Here is a 17,560-nt window from a genome sequence, read left to right on the forward strand (position 1 = left end):
TGAAGGTGGTTTGATTTTCTCCATAATGTGTACTGCTAATTCTTCAGGAAGTATTTCATATAGCCTGGCCACATCCCACTTACTATCTAAGGTAACATCATTTACATTATGTACATTTTCATCAATGCCAAAGTCCTAAGGAACTAAAAAATATAGTGCCCCAAGACCTGTCCAATTTTCATACCAAAATAGTGAGGATCCCATTTTTGTTTGGCAAAGGATTTGATGTTCAATCAGATCTCTGCATTCCAACATTTTTCTCTAGATGTGAGACCCCCTTTTCCACGGAACAATAACAGGATTTAATTTTTTGCAGTATTTCTGACATATGAAAGCGCTCCATAGGCTCGATTTTGTTCTGAAATTCCACCACAACTTACTGAATAATGCGTTTGCTACATCATGCAGTGACCTGAAACCTATTCCTCCTTCTTCAATTGGCATGCATAAGGTATTCCATGAAGCCCAATGCCTACTAGTTCCTCCTACAGTGCTGCTCCAAAAAAACTGAGCAAACAATTTGTGCAACCTATTTATCACATACTTTGGAGGGTTTACAGCTGAAAGTAGATGTATAGGCATGCTTTGCAATACATGGTATATGAGAACTGCCCTGCCCCCTACTGATAATAACTTGCCCTGCCATGATTGCATTTTATCCATTACCTTAGTAATTAGGGGCTGATAGAATTCCAGCTTTCTCCTTGCATAAAATATCGGACAACCTAGATATATGATAGGGAAATAATTCCTATAAATGCCTGTGATCCTTTCTACCTTGCTGACCACTTCCATGTCTGTTAAATGATGCAGGTACACAGCTGATTTGGTCTTGTTAACAAGCTGCCCAGATGCATTTTCATATTCCTTTAGCACTTGCATAATCAGCATTAGAGATGTTTCATCTGAGTATAAGAAGATAATCATGTCATCTGCATACGCCAAATGATTTATATTTGGACTCCACTTTGGCATCCCAAATCCACAAAAATACAGGTTAGTGTGTAGTGCATTGAGTCCCCTAGATAATGCTTCTGCTGCCAATATAAACAAAGTTGGAGATACAGGACCACCTTGTTTTATTCCCCTTGAGGACTTAAAGAACCCATGCGCTTGACCATTTATTAGAATAGAATACCAATTGTTTGAAACTAATCCAAAGACAATCCCTATCAACCTTTCTGTGAATCCCATCTTTCTTAGTACCTTGGTTAGGAATAGCCAAGATAATCTATCATAAGCTTTGGTCATATCTAGCTTCAGGATGACATTAGGTCCAGCCTTAGTTCTAAGCCTAGTGTCAGTCACTATCTCCTGAGTTAAAAGGATGTTTTCTACTATATTCTTTCCCTTAACAAACCTGCTTGTTCCTCCGATATCAGACTTGGGAGAAATTTCACTAGCCTTTCATGAACCACCCTTGATATAACCTTATTAGAAAAATTACTGAGGCTTATTGGTCTTAAATCAGAAAAGGTGGTAACTTCTTTTTTCTTTGGTAGAAGAACTAGGTTTGTGTGTGTTACACACTTGGGAAGCTCATGGACATTGAAAAAAGCCCTCACCATGTCGTACAGGTCATCCCCTATTAAGTCCCAACAAGAATGATAAAATTTTCCTGACATACCATCTGGCCCCCCAGCACTATCACCATTAAGTCCAAGTACTGCCACTTTAACCTCCTCTTTTGTTGGTTGCTTAATAAATTCTGCATTCCGCTTAGTGTTAATCAGATTAGGAACATGCTCTAAGATATCAAATGATGAAGAAGTAGCTTCTTCTGTAAACTGTTCCTCGTAGAATTTGATAGCCTCTTCTGCAATTTGTTGTTCTTCTTCAATCCAGGTTCCTCCACTGTTTTGAATTCTGTTAAGCTGAAGTCTCTTCCTTCTACCTCTCACTTGTGCATGGAAGAAATTAGTGTTCCTATCCCCTTCCTTGAACCAAGTCATGCCTGCTTTTTGTTGCCAATATTTCTCCTCTAGTGCAAGACTTTTGATCAATTCTGCTTGAACCTTTTGTAGTCTTTCCCTGTTCATTCCTGTAGGATTTGTTTCAAATTCTACTTCATGAACCATCACTACCTCTTCCATACTTGCTATCTTTTGGAAAATATCTCCAAATAAAGCCTTACTCCACAATGAAAGGGCCTTCTTTAATTTTTTTAACTTATGATTAAAACGAATAAAAGTATTTGCACTGAAATCAGCAGACCAATTCTCTTTCACCACATCTTTAAAAGTTGCATGTTCCACCCAAAAATTCAAGAACTTAAAATGTCTTTTATAGGTGGAGTCTCAATATCACACTTCAAAAACATTGGACTATGATCAGAGCCAGTCTTTGACAAATGTTGCACCTCTATTCCTGGAAATTTTTGTTGGAATTCAACATTGGCCAAACATCTGTCTAGTATTTTGAATATACAGTCTTCCTCTGCTCTCCCATTCCACCATGTGAATATGCTGCCTTTAAATCCAAGGTCGAATAGATTGCAAGTGTTGATGCAGTGTCGAAAATCATCAATTTCATTCAATGACACAGGTAACCCACCCAATTTTTCTTCTTCGTCCCATATTACATTGAAATCACCTCCTACAAGCCATGGTGCATCCATATCACTTGCCATTGCATATAATGAATCCCATAATTCTATCCTCTCGATTGCATCACATTTTGCGTATATCAATGTTAGGACAAACTCCACATGCGATTCAGTATGAAACAATCTTAATGTTAATTATTGCACCATATTGTACATAACAGTTACCTCAAATACCTCATCTATAAAAGCCCAGATCTTGTTGGAAACATTTGAAATTGCCTGTGCAAGTCCTATCTTATTTCTGTACCTTTCCAGTTTTTTTGCTTGTTGCTTTGACTCTATTAATCCTACAAAATCATAGTGATTTTGCCTGTGCATTTTTGTCAACCTTTCAAAGGCCTGTTGTGTGTTGACTGACCTTATATTCCAAATGAGAGCATTCATCACTGATTGCTGGATTTAGTCATCGTTCTCCTTGTGTGCACCCCAGCTTTTGGTGCTGCAAAATTATCTTTTTGTTGCTTCTTCTTACCTTTTGCTGCTGATTTTGCCTTTACCAATTGCGTAGGTGATAAGTCACCTTTCCTTGCAGCAATCATAAGGTGTTGGGTAGTTGATTCTTGGTCCATGTCGTATCCAAATTTACCAAGTTCTTCTCCTTCTTCATTGTCTTCCTTCCCTCCTGATGTAGCTCCAAATGCATTATTTTTAGGGTCCGAGGGTTTCTCTTCTCCTCTTTTTAACAACTGCAACTTGTTTTTCTCTAATGTAACAGTAATATTTTCTATTTCTGTTTTTTGTTTTGGTTGTTTCAACTTCTCTGTTGTGTTGTTTCCTTGTGGGTCTTCTTGTGATTTCTGCAGTTGATCATCTTCTGTGCCTCCGGGATCATTTACCTCTGGGCCTCTTCCTTCATAGTTACTAATTTCTGTGACTTCCGCCGTCTGAGAATTATTGATGTGCTCAACATATTCTGCTCCTTCCTTTATTAAATAGTTACCAGTTATATTGTTTTCATTGGCATGGATCTCTCCATTTACACTTTGCTCATCTTCTTCTTTGTCATTCTCATTAGGTTCCTCATCATCTTGTGCTCCTAGTGGTACTTCGTTCTCTTCTGAATCGTATTCCCTTTGTGCCTCCCATAGCCTGCCTCCACATTCTTGCACTCTTTCTTTAAATGTAGACGATTTTGACCCTTTTGCTATATAATTTGGCTTTTTATTAAGTACCTTGTTCACTAAAATATCTTGTGATGGGATTTCCTTGGATGGTTTATTGATCTTCACTATTCCTTCTCTTGTTTTATCCTTGAAGCTTCTTTCTACCCATTGTGCGGTATCGTTTGTTGCTTTTGATACCTCCTTTCCATTGACTAGAACATTAGTCGAACTAATCCTGGATGAGTTAAGATGAAAAGCTTGTGCTGCTGGATTTAACTTTCCCTCATTATTGACCATATTTTTTGTTTTTTTCTTTGTAGATGCTTGGTTATAAAGTGCTGATCTATTTGTTGCTACATTATCTGCCACCATTGCCAATTGATTAATAGGTTCTTCCTCTTCATCCATCCCTTGTAATATTGCAAACTTGTTAGCTACTTGAACATGATGATTATCTTCATTGTCTGCTGCCACCAAATCCTTACCACTGTTGCTATGTGCTTCTACTTGTCTCCCTACAGTGCTTGTACTCTCCTTGTTGTTAATGTTTTCAAACTGCTTAGCTGGTGCCATCTCCATTCCATTAGTAGTGATACTAGTATTTTGAATTACTACATTTCTAACTCTATTGTCCTTCACTTCCTTCCATTGCTCTTTTGCTGTAACATTCACATTACCCACGACCTTTCCACTAGATAACATCATTATAGGCTGTGAGTTCCTTATGTCCTGTTTCTTAGCATTATCTGCTTGGTTATCATTCTCCTTCTCCACATATAGTTCAGGGTGTATCCTCCAGCATTCAAATTGATCATGCCCTTGAAGTTTACAATGTCTGCAGTATTTAGGCAGCATGTCATATTGAATTATCACCCATTCAGTTCTTGTTGTTCCTATAGCTTTGTTGACTATGTCCATCCTCACCTTTTTAGGCAGATCTCCAAGTAAGTACACTAGTACCTTCACCCTAGCACAACTAGGTCTAGTTTTATTAATTGTAGCCATGTCTAGATGCATAGGTTTACCTACTGCTGAAGCTAGCGAAAATAGGCATTCCTTTACAAAAAAGGTTGGCAATAGACCTGGGAATGAGATCCAAGCCATTGCCTTGGGTGTTTCTTCATCTGCTCTAAACTTTGAGTCATAAATCAACGGCCTAAGCTGATATTGATAGCCATCCCTATCCTTTATGTAATGAGTTTTTGATGAGAAATGAAGATAGTCCAGCCTTGATGTCATTCTAATCAAAATATGTCTATCCCTTAGAAATCCAATGTTACATTCACCTTTAATTCCGCATTGAATTGGTATTAACTTACGCAATTGTTGAATTTCTGGGCTGCCATAAGAACATTTACCAACTATTGCATATTGTAGTCCTTCGATGATATCCATCCTTTCTACTTCTGCTTCTGTGAATTGAATAACATGTTCTCCATTCAATATTGTAGGTGTTCGAATAGCAATTGGCTCAACTTCCTGTTGCTCCTGCATTCCAGCATTTAAAGTGGAAGGTTTCAGAATTTTGGAGTAATCCATCGGCTGTTTGTTGTTAATTGTGATCCCTGATGTTTGCGCAATGTTTGGAGGAAGTTGTGTAGGCAGTGCAACCACCAAAAATGGCTGGCCACCTGCCTGTGTGTCCATTTCAGTTGTAATTCTTTAGCACTCTACTTACATGACAAAGGTGCAGTATGTTTGCAATAAAACGAAATTACTGTAAATTGAATTTGCTTCACACAATCTGTTGTGCTTAACAGTAGCGCTGGAATTGTAGAAATTGGATGAAGAACTCTGTGTGCTACAGTAACTCGTGAAACTTAGATTAAGATCTACAAAAATTGACTATAGATCTGAAGTTGAAACCAATTGGGTATTATTTGTAAGGAAATTATGTATCTTTTGACACCATGTTTGGTTGGTTCCACCACCGGATTCCAGAGTTATGACCGGAAAATGATGACGAAATTACTGTTCAGAGATTTTCTAGAGAGAAGGCAGGGAATTTACTCTTTGCAATGTCATTTCAGAGATTGTTTACTCTTTGCAATGTCAACTAGCCGTTTTCCTTTCTCCTTTTTTTTATATATGTTTTGTTTAAGAGGGAAATGATATTGTCTGAGTGATGGGGTGTTTATGTGCGAAGGGATAGGGATACTTACCTATAGAATTTGCAGTGGAGAAGTCACTACATAACACCTTATGCGACCGCATAAGTGTTATGCGGTGGTTTCAACTTGAGTTGCTCATGGACACAATGCGGTGCACTTGTGCGATCGCATAACTGAAATGTGGTCCTCAAAGTGCACATCCTCACCACATTTATACCATCAATATTTGCCAAACAAACTACCCAGGTCTGCAACCACTATGCGGTCCGCATAATTAAAATGTGACCGCATATGTGTCGCAGACTTCCCATGGTGACTTTTCTTCCCTTTCACACGCAATTTTACACTGTGTTATGATCTTTTGAATCACATGCACTCTAACACACACTTTAAATTTCTCAATTAGAGCTATCTAACAAAAGTTAAAATTTAAAGGACAAAAAGGATGTTACCACATTTCGCTCCCCCCTTTTTCCCTCCGCGGAGAGAGGTCCGGGTTTCGACATTCATGGGGTGTGATAACTCCTTTCCTTTTGGTAATTGGGCATTTGAAGAGTCGCCACCTAATGAGTTATGGTGCGTTAGGGAACCTAGAGTGATTATCTCTTGGATTAGTTTTCATTACTAGAGACTAGGGTAAGGGCTCAAAATGACCTCGAGGGAAAGGTGTTAGGCACCCCTCTTGGTCTACAACTGTGGGTCTCAGCCAAACTTATAGTCACGAATTAGTCCAAATAAGTCCTTGAAAAAAATAATTACAAATAAGGCATGTTTGTATGACTCAAATAAGACAGAGGTTTTTGGACAAGTTATATAAAACAAAGCCTTAAAGAAAAGAATCTCGGGAAAAAGGGGAGGTCCTAGGTTGGTTAGCCTATAGGATCACCCCACACAATGTCCGGTAAACACTCCTCAATGAGGGGATACACGTGACATTAGTGCATAGTCATCATATCCCATATCTACCCTTCCCATCCCCTTAGTTGTCATTTAAAGCGAGTGTTTGGTCAGCGATTTCTATTGCATGCTGTTACCCATCCCTTCTTAATGGTCCTGGAGGGATTTAGGACCTCTACCTAGAGGTGGTTCTAGACAGACCCCTAAGGTTTTAAAGGTGAAAATACTAAGGCGACATGTAAGAACAATTAGGACTTTATCACATAAGATAAAAGGGAGCAATTAGAGGCTCAAAGTTACCTCCTCATGTAATACACATAAACAACACGACTCAAGCACAAATAAGGGTCTTTTGTTAAACAATATCCTAAGGCATGATGTCTAAGTGAATATACAGAAGACATGAAGTTTATTTTATTAACTCAGAAGTAATGATCCTACCATTTGCCTATTGCTTTTAAAAACCTGTTAGAACAACGTTAAGTCCCAGAAATAGTTTCAGAATTGCAAGTTTTTAAAACGCCCTATAGGCTTGCCTATACGCGGAATACTGATGACTACATTTTATATAGTGAAACAAAGCAAGTTTTGAAACTGACCCTTTAATCCCTATAGGCATGATGTCTAGTAACAGATTAAGGCAGTTTTTAAAAGAATTAGTTTCAGGAAAATATAAACCACTTAATTAAACCAGTTCAGAAGTGAGCCAAGCGTTAACCGGATTGAGTTATTTAAGCTAAACTTAGGCGAGATCTATAGGCAGAATTTCTAGTGTTATTCCCTATTGGCATGATATCTACTTGTTTAATACTGATGTTAAAGACTTTTAGGCATGATGACAAATGAAAATACACATAAACACTTGTTATAACAAAAGCTGAATTTGGATTATATCCTATAGGCATGGTATCTACTAGTGAAACTGATTAAGACCTATTAAACATGATTGCTATCATGGAATCAATTGAGACCTATAGGCATGATTTCTAACATGACAAGATACAAAGGTCCTATAGGCATGGTTTCTACTTATGAAGGCAAACACAGCAAATTGTAAAGTCCTATAGGCATGGTTTCTACCCGTATTACCCCACAAACATATAGTTACCCACCCTTTTCACTAATTACCCCAATATTCATTTATAAGTTATTACATACCACATGAATGAATTACATAAGTAGATAAGAAAATAAGAACTTATTCTATAGGAAGACTACATATAGGCCCAGGTTTCCAAAGTCTCCAATAGCCTCAAATGCCTCAATTCCATATACAATGTCATAGTCAAGGTGCATCAAAATTCCCTAAGGATCTGAAGGATCCCGGGCAGTGCTAACACCTAGACTTGGTAACCAAAATTGAACAAGTGTAGTGTGGAAGGGCCAGCCTCAATATGCCAGAGTTCAGAGGGTTCTCAAGAGAATCCCAAGGCAGTACACATACTGGAGAAGGCAGAACCTATTAACTTAGGAGTATAGTGAAAGTGCTTGACATAGTTTGAAAGGTCTCAGTAGGGAAAACAATATTATAGGGAAGTCTGTTTGAAATAATTGAGTAAAACAATAGAGACAGTTTGAAAAGATAGTGGAGAAGTAAACAACAGTCCAAACACAACACCCTTAAGACAGGTTCATACACAGCCAGGGGTCACAGAACCAAAGCAAGTTTACTAGTCACAAACAGGGGTCAAGAGATTTGGGGATACATAGAACACATAATTGTAAACACATAACAAGCAAAGGTCTTAGGAAATGGTACATACATGCTCAGACACAGCTGATCAGATAGGGTCACAGAACTAGCAATTCTTAAGGAGGTTCAGTATAGGATCCACATGATTCAATCCTAGAACCATACAAGTTAGGAGTGTAGACTACTTAGAGGGGGGTTAATATCAGAGTCCAGATAGTGCAAGATTACATGGATATAGATTACATAGAAGGGTTTAACATGCTCATACTGATTCTAAGGAAGGGGAGTTCATAACATGTTAATCATGTAAGCATATTAACTGCAAGTTTCACAGCAAAACCATAAGTAAAAGCAAACCAGAAACAGGATGAACTGAAGCAATAAAAGAACAATATTGTTGTTGGAACTTGAATTAAAACTAGAACATACCAGTAAAGAAGATAGTAAACAAAGTGAAGGAGCATGAGAGAACAATAGTTAGCCTTGGCTTGCAGCTGGCTAACTTAGAATAGTAGCAAGTAACACCAAAGAGAGAGCAAAAAGTTTAAGTGAGAGAGAGAGAGCTTTTAAACCAAAGTGTTCGTGTCTTGTGTTAATGAAAGAGTGTGCATATATAGTAGTTCGAAATTAGATAAAAATAAGGAAATAATCATAGTAGCAGAGTAATTGTGCAACTCAGAATCAATTAGAGCAAGATCAGGACAAGTACTCCCTTAAGTTAAGGGAATCAATTCAAACGATAAGAACAAGTAGCATACAAGGAAAGAAATCAGTGTATGACTAATAAGGAAAAAATCAAATCCAGTAAGTATATGGTAAATAATTAGGGCTAAGTTTAGAAAAACTGTAATTAAGGAAATAGTTCTGTAAAAATAAAGTACCACATTTAACAAGGTAGGCGAATCAGTTAATCTGAATAGAAGAGGTAGGAATTGAGGGTTTAAGGGAAGGTCTCTTTTAATCAAACCAAAAAATAGGAGATCCAGAATCAATCAAAAGGGAAGTCATTATTCAGTATTCAACATATAAATAGAGTTGAATAACCAGACATAGCAATCATGCAGGTTAAACAGTATCGATAGAAAGAGGCAAGTCTGAACAATCAAGATGAACATAAACATACAGAGATGATATGAATTAGGCATAAGAAACTCAATAGAAAACACATTCGAGGCAAGATAATCACAGAAACATAAAAAAGAATCAAGTAGTCATGCTAACACACATAACCAAACAAAGAAATCTTAGAAATTTAGGGCTTTCAACATAGGCGAGTTGAAAAGGTAGGAAAATAGAATTCGTCAAAATATGCAAGAGATGGAAGTTTAAACATACGGAATCAGTTTAAACAAAGTTTTAAAAGGAGTTCCGAAAACCCTAACTTTAGAAGAAGGTGAAAACATTTTGGAATCGATGATACTTGTAAAGAGGTACAAGAATAGCGTAAAACATCAAAGAGATAGATTCAAATCGTTTAAAAATCGTACAGATTTAGGAGATGTAAGCAAAAATTAGGGTTTCAGAAGAAACCCAAGTAGAGATGAAAGAACCTGTCTAAAATCTCAAGGATCGTAACAAGTACAACATGATTTTACTCGAAATCATACTAAAGTAGCCAAGAACAAAATAGATGGCAAACCCTAGATGCAAGTCGGCGTGGACTAGGGCCCTTGAAGACCTTAGAGAAGGCAGTCTTAGCATTAGAGGAGCCATTGGAGGCTTAGGAGTAGAAGAGAGATCACCAGAGAAGACCAGAGAAAGGGAGGTCAGTGGTTAAAGGAACTAGGGTTAGGTTGAGTGATTGAGAGAGGAGAGGATATGAAAGAATACAGAGGCGGCGGTCTCTAAATAATGATCTAGGGTTAGGGGTCGTTTGGGATAAAAAAAGGAATGAACGGACGAGGACCGTTGATCTTTTAAATCAATGACCAGGATTTAACGGGTCTTGAGCGGGTAGGCGGGTTCAGGGTTTGGGGTCGGGTAATTTGGTTAGAAATTGGGCTGGGGTTGGGTCTAAATGGGCTGATATTGAAGGTAAATCTGGCTATATTTTAAATAGCCAATTTTCCCTATATAATTTATAATAAACAATAAATAATTTTTGGAAAATAAGTTTGTGTACTAAAATGATTTAAAATATACATTTAACACTTTAAAATATAGGAGATCAATTTTACACAAATAAATGTAATTATACATAAATGGAGTTAATATTGTAACTGTAAGCAATTAATTAAGTTAATATTGGGTATCGACAGCTGCCCCTCTTTACCCGGGAAGGATGAAAGAGTTTTCGGATATAGAAATGATGGGCAATTTTGACCGGGCAGGATGTTTTGAAGGACAGAGGCCAGACTTCGCTTTTTGAGTTGCCTACATATCCCTAGTTTTACAGGAATCAGGCCATGTGTAGTTCTAGATTCATCTGCGGAGTATGCCGATGAAATTACTGCAAGAACGGACACACAATGTGGAAGCGACTGCGGTGAGCGGTTAAAGCTTGGGTTGGTTGGAGGGAACAGGAGCGAGATCGCTCCTACTAGGACGGTGGTTGCTTACTGGTTACCTGCAGATAAAAGATTCTACAAACGTGTATTTGCAAAAATTTAAACATGATGCAAATTCCCTTTGGACCATGAAGGTTGTCTTCAGACGGTTAAAGATGACGTTCTTAGACCTTGACGTCCTGGGCCATGAATTGTTTAGTGAGGGATTCGCAGGACATAAAATAATATTCTCGAGCCATGACAAATGGTGCCTCCGAACCATGACGCCTTTGAATAATGATATGCAAATTTGAGGGATCCTCAGGCCATGACATGGTGTCTTTCGGCTATGAGGATTATCCCTTTAGGCTATGACGCCTTCGGATAGATTGGCGATATTTTAGCCCATGATATGCAATAGTCATGATGTTATCAAGACAATGATTATTCTTGTGAAATGAAGGGCAGAGCTTAGCCCGATTGGAAAGCAAATATATAGTAAAATAGAGCAATATTTGTGCAAAAAAGGACAATGTTTAGTCCCATGCGAATGTGGAGGCAAGGATTAGCCTCATGCAGATAGAAAGTTAAGGATTATACTCATGAAAATATGGAGGCAAGGATTAGCCTCATGCTAATAGAGAGTCAAGGATTAGACTCATGCAGATAGGGAGTCAAGGATTAGGCTCATGCAAGTGCGGGCAAGGATTAGCCTCGTGCAGGTAGGGAGTTAAGGATTAGACTCATGCAGACAGGGAGTCAAGGATTAGACTCACGTAGGTTAAGGAGGCAAGGATTAGCCTCGTGCAGGTAGGGAGTTAAGGATTAGACTCATGCAAGTACGAAGGCAAGGATTAGCCTCATGCAAATAGGGAGTCAAGGATTAGTCTCATGCAAATGGGAAGAAAGTATTAGCTTGATGCATGTATGGAGGCAAGGATTAGCCTCATGGAGTCAAGGATTAGACTCATGCAGATAGGGAGTCAGGGATTAGACTCATGCATGTATGGAGGCAAGGATTAGCCTCATGCAAGTATGGAGGCAAGGATGAGCCTCATGCAAGTATGGAGGAAGGGATTAGCCTCATGGAGTCAAGGATTACACTCATGCAGATATGGAGGCATGGATTATCCTCATGCAAATATGGAGGAAAGGATTAGCCTTATGCAGAGAGCAAGTAGTAAGTAAAAGTAGCATATGTCTTAACTGGAGATGTATTCGATGTCTGATGGCCTGATTGATAGTGAATTATCTTTGTGTATACATGCTTTGCGAGTTACATCGTTACGTCAAATGTGCCTGCGTTCAAAGCAAAATTGTAAGTTTTGTGAGGGGAAGGTTGGTTCGTGCTCCTGTCGACTGACTTTGCTTTGCTCCGTTCTGAAAGTCTTTCGAGTTCCCTTGGGTGACACCTGACTGTCATGAAAATAGAATTTTCGAAAAATATGCAATTATTGATAAAAATAGAGTTGTTTTGGAAACGTATTGATATATCAAGTAATTTTGATGAAGTAGTGATTGTAACACGTCTCAAAGGCATTGCAGCTATCTTATATGGGAATTTTGAGGGTCCTCCTCAAAATTTTGCCCTAGTTTGGTAGATGATCCTTCGGTTGTTTGCGGATAATGGATCTTGCTGAACCTTCTTTGGAATTTTGCGAATCCTTCTCAAAATTCTACCCCAGTTTCTTAACAGATTAGTGACCGTCTGACACATGTTGGCATTGACTGGACTTGCTCCGGAATTTTGAGTGTCCTCCTAAAAATTCTGCCCCAGTTTCTACTCTTGGGGGAAATGAAAATTTTATTATGATATGACTGAACCCATATGGCTTCCCACGTAGCTCCTCTTAAATGGGAATCAGGTCAAGCGTAGTTCAACTACATCAAATGAGGAAATGTAAAGTATCTAAGCATAGTATCTCTCGACTGCGTCTGAATTGATTGGTTTTGGCCAGATTTCTCCATCCATTTTTGCAAGTATGAGTGCTCCTCCTGTCAGCACCCTGTGAACCATGTACGAACCTTGCTAGTTGGGAGAGAATTTCCCTTTGGCCTCATCTTGACGTGGGAAGATTTTCTTCAATACCAACTGCCCTAGTGCGGACTACCTTGGTTTGACCCTTTTGTTGAAACCTCGGGACATTCTATTCTGATAAAGTTGGCCGTGACACACTGCGTTAATCCTCTTTCCGTCTATAAGAGCCAATTGTTCATAGAAACTCATTATCCACTCTGCATCGCCGAGTTTAGATTCATGTATGATTGTTAAAGAAGGAATCTCTGTCTCGGTCGGGATGACAGCCTCGGTACAATAAACTAGCATGTAGGGAGTTGCTCCGGTTAATATGCAAACTGTAGTGCGGTACCCCAACAAAGTAAAGGGTAGCGTTTCGTGCCACTGCTTGTGATTCTCTACCATCTTACTTAGTATCTTCTTAATGTTTTTGTTGGCAGCTTTTACAGCTCCATTCATCTGAGGTCTGTAGGCTGTGGAATTCTTGTGCTTGATTTTGAAAGTTTCACACATAGCTTTCATCAGATCAATGTTGAGATTGGCGGCGTTGTCGGTAATAATGGACTCAGGAACTCCAAATTGGTAGATAATACGATCTTTGACAAAATCTGCGACGATCTTTGACAAAATCTGCGACGACTTTCTTGTGAAGTAATCAATGGAGACTAGAATAAACCTGTGTCCGTTTGAAGCAGTGGGCTCAATCGGACTAATAACATCCATTCCCCATGCAATAAATGGCCAAGGTGAGCTTGTTGCATTGAGTTCATTTGGCGACACGTTTATCATGTCGGCATGCACTTGACATTGAAGCATTTACGGACATACTGAATGCAATCCATTTAAAAAGGTCATCCAAAAAATAACCGGCTCTGAGTATCTTCTTTGCCAAGAAGAAACCATTCATGTGTAGGCCACAGGTCCCAGCATGCACATTCTCAAGTAGCTTAGAAGCTTCCTTTGCTTCGACACATCTTAGTAAACACAAATCAGGAGTTCTTCTGTACAAGTTTCCTCCGCTGCGGAAGAAGTGGTTTGACAATCTCCGGAGTGTGCATTTCTGGATGTGATTTGCATGCTCCAGGTATTCTCCTTTTGATAAGTATTCCTTGATGTCATGGAACAAAGGCTTTCCATCCGCTTCTTCCTCGACATGAGCACAATATGCTAGTTGATTATAGATCCTTATCGGAATGGGATCAATGTAGTTCTTATCTGGATGTTGTATCATGGATGATAAAGTGGCCAATGCGTCGACAAACTCGTTCTGAATTCTGGGCACATGTCGGATTCTATCTTTGTAAACCTCTTTCTCAATTCCTGCACATGGTGCAAATATGGTAATATCTTGGAGTTCTTGGTGGCCCATTCTCCTTGTACTTGGTGCACAAGAAAATCTAAATCACCGATCACCAACAACTCTGGAATGTTCATGTCAACTGCCATATTGAGCCCTAATATGTAGGCTTCATACTCTGCCATGTTGTTGGTGTAGGGAAATCTGAGTTTAGCAGATACTAGATAATGCTGACCCATTTCTGATACCAAAACTGCTCTAATGCCTACTTCTTTGAAATTTGTGGCTCTATCAAAGAACATCCTCCAACCGTCATATTCTTTGGTAATGTCTTCTCCTACGAATGATACTTCTTCATCAGGAAAATACGTTTTCAAGGGCTCGTATTCTCCTCCCACTTTATTTTCAGCAAGGTGATCTGCCAATGCTTGTCCCTTGACTGCCTTTTGAGTTACATAGACGATATCAAACTCACTTTGTAGTATTTGCCATTTGGCCAACTTTTTCAGTCGGCATAGGTTTTTGAAATATGTACTATAAAGGATCCATCCTGGATATGAGGTATGTAGTGTAGGCACAAAAGTAATGCCTCAATTTCTGGGCTGTCCAGGTTAGAGCCCAGCAAGTGCGTTCAAGCAGAGAATACCGTGCTTCCTAAGGTGTGAACTTCTTACTCAAGTAATATATGGATTGCTTCTTCTTTCCGTCTCGTCATGTTGTCCCAAAACACATCTCCATATAATACAGATAGGTAGAGTAGCAAAGGTTGTCCTGGTTCTGGTGGGACCAAAGCTGGTAGTGTGGACAGGTACTCCTTGATCTTATCAAAAGCTTTCTGACAATTCTCTGTCCAGCTTGTTTCGGCATCCTTTCTCAACATCTTGAAGATGGGTTCACATATGACTGTGGACTGTGCTATGAATCGACTGATATAGTTGAGACGCCCTAGGAACCACATTACATCCTTTTTGCTCTTAGGTGGTGGTAACTCCTGAATACCTTTGACTTTAGTCAGATCCAGTTCGATCCCTCGACGACTGACGATGAATCCCAATAACTTTCCTACGGGAACCCCAAATGTACACTTTGCGGGGTTCAATTTCAAATTATACCTCCTGAGCCTATCAAAGAACTTTCTCAAGTCCGCTGTGTGATCTGTGGCCCTCTTGGTTTTGATAATGACATCGTCCACATACACCTCTATCTCTTTGTGTATCATATCATGGAAAATGGTTGTCATGGCTCTCATATAAGTGGCCCCAGCTTTCTTCAGACCGAACAACATCATATTGTAACAATATACACCCCATGGTGTAATGAAAGTTGTCTTCTCTACATCTTCTTCATCCATCCAAATCTGGTGATAACCCGCGAAGCAATATATAAAGGATTAGAGTTCATGCTTAGCGCAATTATCGATCAGGATGTGTATATTTGGCAGTGGAAAATCGTCCTTGGGACTTGCTCTATTTAAATCACGATAATAAACACATACTCTGACCTTCCCGTCTTTCTTCGAAATCGAAACAATGTTAGCTAACCAAGTTGGATATTCGACCACCCTGAGAACTTTGGCTTTGATCTGCTTGGTAACTTCCTCCTTGATTTTTAGGCTCATGTCTGGTTTGAACTTTCTTATGTTTTACTGGTGGACACATGGGATTAGTAGGCAACTTGTAAGCCACTATGGACATGCTCAATCTGGTCATGACATCATATGACCATGCCAAAATGTCCTCGTATTCTTTTAGGAAACGAATGTACTTTTCCTTTTCTATTGGTGACAGGTGAATGCTGATGCAGGTGTCCTTGACGGTCTCGGTGTCTCCTAAATTTACTGCTTCGGTCCCGACCAGATTTTGCCTCATTACATGTCACAGTCATTGGTTCATCAGGAAACGTAATTACAATGCTGTGGAAAGAAAAAGTGTAAAGATAGTAGTGAATAATAAAGAGCAAATGCATTTGATTAAAACTTGAAAAATTGTTCAAACAAAGCACGGCTCGATGAATCAAGTATTTATTTTGAAACAAGTAAATAATAAAATGAAACTACAGGAAATTTTAAATGCCTAGAACAACTATAAAAGTAAATTCTGCCAAGCTACCAGTGACTCAGCGGGCTTAGGATGGTGTGGTGGTCCAGTTTCTGAGAACAGCTCCCTTCGCCACAGTCTGAATAGTGAGGCCTTCTTCCTCCTCCTCCTCAATTATGGCACCACAGTCCATGTCCTCATCCTCCAAGAACAAATTCTTCAACCCAGCTAGTGCTTCTTCCTCTGCAGTTCCCCATATTGTGCCAGCCTGATGAAAAGCTTGTTCCAAATGTGGCATTTGTTGCTCAAGAGGGTTATACAGTCCGCGCCATGGAGGCGACCAATCATAGTACTCTTGCCATGTATATTGGTATCTGAGCCCAAAGGTGGTACCATGATTTTTCAGCTGTATTGGTTTAGGTGATACCTTGGACGTTCTTTCCCAATCCTTTGCCGGGTTCATATCCAGACCATGATAGTATGCTTTCTATTTTGTTACCCACCACTTATCCTTCTTGACGGCATTGACCCATTCGATGTGATGATAGGTTTCCCCTCCTAGCCTTCTTCTATGTCTAATGGTCGGGATGGTTTGACTAGTGTAGATGGGGTTACTTCCATCTCCGTGAATGATTACCTCCTGGCAGTTCCATTCAAACTTCACGGTTTGATGTATTGTAGAAGGCACGGCTCCAGTGGAATAGATCCATGGCCGGCCCAATAGAAGATTATATGAGACTGGTATGTCAAGTACCTGAAATTCAACGTCGAATCAGGTTGGCACCATCTGCAAGCAAAGATTGATTTCCCCGATTGTGGCCCTATAGGACCCATTGAAAGACTTCACATTCATGTTTCCTACCCGTATCTCATGGAAACCTTTGTCCAACCTTTTTAGAGTGTCCAATTGACAAATATTTATGCTGAAACATCCATCAACTAGGGCCCTGGCAATGAACTTGTCTTCAAATTTCACTGTGATATGCAATGCTCGATTGTGATTCAAACCCTCGGGTGGTAGCTCATCTTTATGGAAGATACTCTTATGGCTCTCCAGCACTTTCCCAACCATGTTGGCCATTTCTCCACTAGTGATGTTATTGGGTACATAAACCTCGCTCAGTACTTTCATCAAAGCGTTCTTGTGTGCCTCTGAATTCCGCAATAGTGACAGGATAGATATCTGAGCCAGGGATGTGCATTTGGATCGGATATCCAAAATCCGATCCGATCCACTCTATTTCGGATTTTCGGATTTCAAATTTCGGATTGGATACGGATTGTGTTTTATGAAATTTCGGATTTTCGGATTGGA

The 17,560-nt window shown here is 39.4% G+C and overlaps 1 protein-coding gene across 1 annotated transcript; it reads right to left on the reverse strand.

Annotated features, from left to right (window-relative positions):
- Nucleotides 1-2,263: 2,263 nt before the first annotated feature.
- Nucleotides 2,264-2,923, reverse strand: LOC107792041 (uncharacterized). Its single transcript, XM_075220476.1, has 2 exons — nucleotides 2,771-2,923; nucleotides 2,264-2,701 (listed from the first exon to the last, which is right to left on the reverse strand). The coding sequence occupies exons 1-2, from the start codon at nucleotides 2,921-2,923 to the stop codon at nucleotides 2,264-2,266; spliced, it is 591 nt and encodes a 196-aa protein (XP_075076577.1).
- Nucleotides 2,924-17,560: the final 14,637 nt, after the last annotated feature.

Source organism: Nicotiana tabacum, chromosome 8, assembly GCF_000715075.1.
Source record: "Nicotiana tabacum cultivar K326 chromosome 8, ASM71507v2, whole genome shotgun sequence".
Taxonomy (NCBI): Eukaryota; Viridiplantae; Streptophyta; class Magnoliopsida; order Solanales; family Solanaceae; genus Nicotiana; species Nicotiana tabacum.